This window comes from Nicrophorus vespilloides, unplaced genomic scaffold (genome assembly GCF_001412225.1).
Source record: "Nicrophorus vespilloides isolate i.1.1-1 unplaced genomic scaffold, Nicve_v1.0, whole genome shotgun sequence".
Classification (NCBI taxonomy): Eukaryota; Metazoa; Arthropoda; class Insecta; order Coleoptera; family Silphidae; genus Nicrophorus; species Nicrophorus vespilloides.
Window position 1 is genome coordinate 4,683 of NW_017097815.1, and position 1,689 is coordinate 6,371.

The window sequence follows — 1,689 nt, forward strand, 5'->3', positions numbered from 1 at the left end:
GTCTTCTCGTTTCGGATCCAATTCGAGGCAAATGAACGGTTTTATTGAATTCCTAAGCCGAGCCACATTTCAAATACACAACGACAATGTGCCGCATCGCCTTTTTGCCTTGCAGAATTGCAATCTTAGGAATAACGTCGTTAACGCTAATTGGAAAAAGTCAATTTGATATGAATTTCGCAATTTAAATTGTTCCCTCGCAGATTACTTTCGGCACCGAAGCAATAAATTGCTGTTGAATGGAAAAACATCAATTCCATCCATCGCATCATTAAAATTGTAGTTTAGATTTAATACGACATTATTGATTGAATGAGTTTAATTTCTTCTGGATGTATGTATATAATATTGTTTTTTTTTTCAGATTGGCCCCGGGTTTGCAGCAGACTCAGCTTTCCCAGCAGATGTCGGCAAACAATACTTTGCAAGGCGTTCCGCAGCAGTCGCCGCTAGTTATGCCTGTATTTCCCTTAAGATCAGCTCCTTCAGCTCATACTCCTCACTACTCCCCGTACTCCCCGTCCAGATTCCATATAGACAAACGGTGCCAACATCGATGCACTTGGAAGTGTTTGAGCATAGGACTCATCCTGTTGGCCGTTGCACTCACAGCGATGTTGGCTTACTTCGCCGGTGAGTATTGATTTTTCATTTGGAAGTCGTGTTTCCGTCCGCCCCATCACTGTAATAACAACAATAATATTAATGGATGTCATAATGGATACTTTCGCTAGAACACGGAAGAATCCATTTAAGCCTACGTGTCGGCCCATTTATACCATCAATAATATATAACACTGTTAGTAGAAAAAAATAGAACTATCATTTATGCATACTCCCCCTATTTTTCATTTATTACATATAGTAGTGAACTAGTTTGAAAAAAAAAACTTATATTTACTATAAATACATATTTTTGAATGTAATTCAATTAATCACATTTTATTATTGATTGAAAAATTGGAAAAAAATCAATAGCGGAAGAAGTACAGAAAGTTTCGAAGTTTTAGGAATAAACATATGCAAATGTAGATGTTGTTTCTTTCAAGTCAAAGTTGAAACTCTATTACGGCTGAACGCAAAGACTAAGTTTTGGAATAGGAAGGATATTTCTTTTTTTTACATCGCTTGCATCTACACACACTGCAGATGTATATTGTTTTGAAATTGCAAATATCTTATCGATTATTCGGATGGATAGTTGTGACGATAAATTTAATGATAATTTGGATTGTGTTTGGGAGTCGGGGGTAATAACTTGGAAATTGCATTGCAGCTGTCAGTTCGATGAAGCCGAATATGGATTCCACGAATTGCATATTAGTGCAAGACGTGAAAGATGTGACACACGACCAAATGACACAGGGTTCTGTTTCGACGCAGCAACCGACGGAAGGTATTTAATGCTAAACAGTTTTGCACGGAATTCGGATCACCAAAGAGGATGTATGTTTGTTTGCAGAATCGCTGCCGACGAGCACTGCGGAACACTCGAGTGTGACAACTCATGTCTCCCTGCAGCAGCCGCAACAACAAAGTCAGTCCCAACCCCAATGGCCTCCACTATTGGAATTGCGAGAGCTAAACACCCTACACACCGCCACCATACCGCCATATCAATTCTGGAACTCCGAGTTCCGGAACAAACAGCCGGCGTTCATTCGCTTTAATTTTACACTACCTTGGGGG

General features: G+C 39.5%; 1 protein-coding gene across 1 annotated transcript in view; it reads left to right on the top strand.

Moving 5' to 3' along the window:
* The first annotated feature begins 367 nt into the window (after nt 1–367).
* Nucleotides 368–1,689, top strand: part of LOC108561052 (teneurin-a-like) — an 18,888-nt gene continuing 17,566 nt past the window's right edge. Inside the window, 3 exon segments of the mRNA XM_017918821.1 lie at nt 368–633; nt 1,277–1,396; nt 1,463–1,689. The exon segment at nt 1,463–1,689 is cut by the window's right edge and continues 23 nt beyond it. Coding sequence (XP_017774310.1) covers nt 405–633; nt 1,277–1,396; nt 1,463–1,689 — 576 coding nt within the window. The 5' untranslated portion in view covers nt 368–404.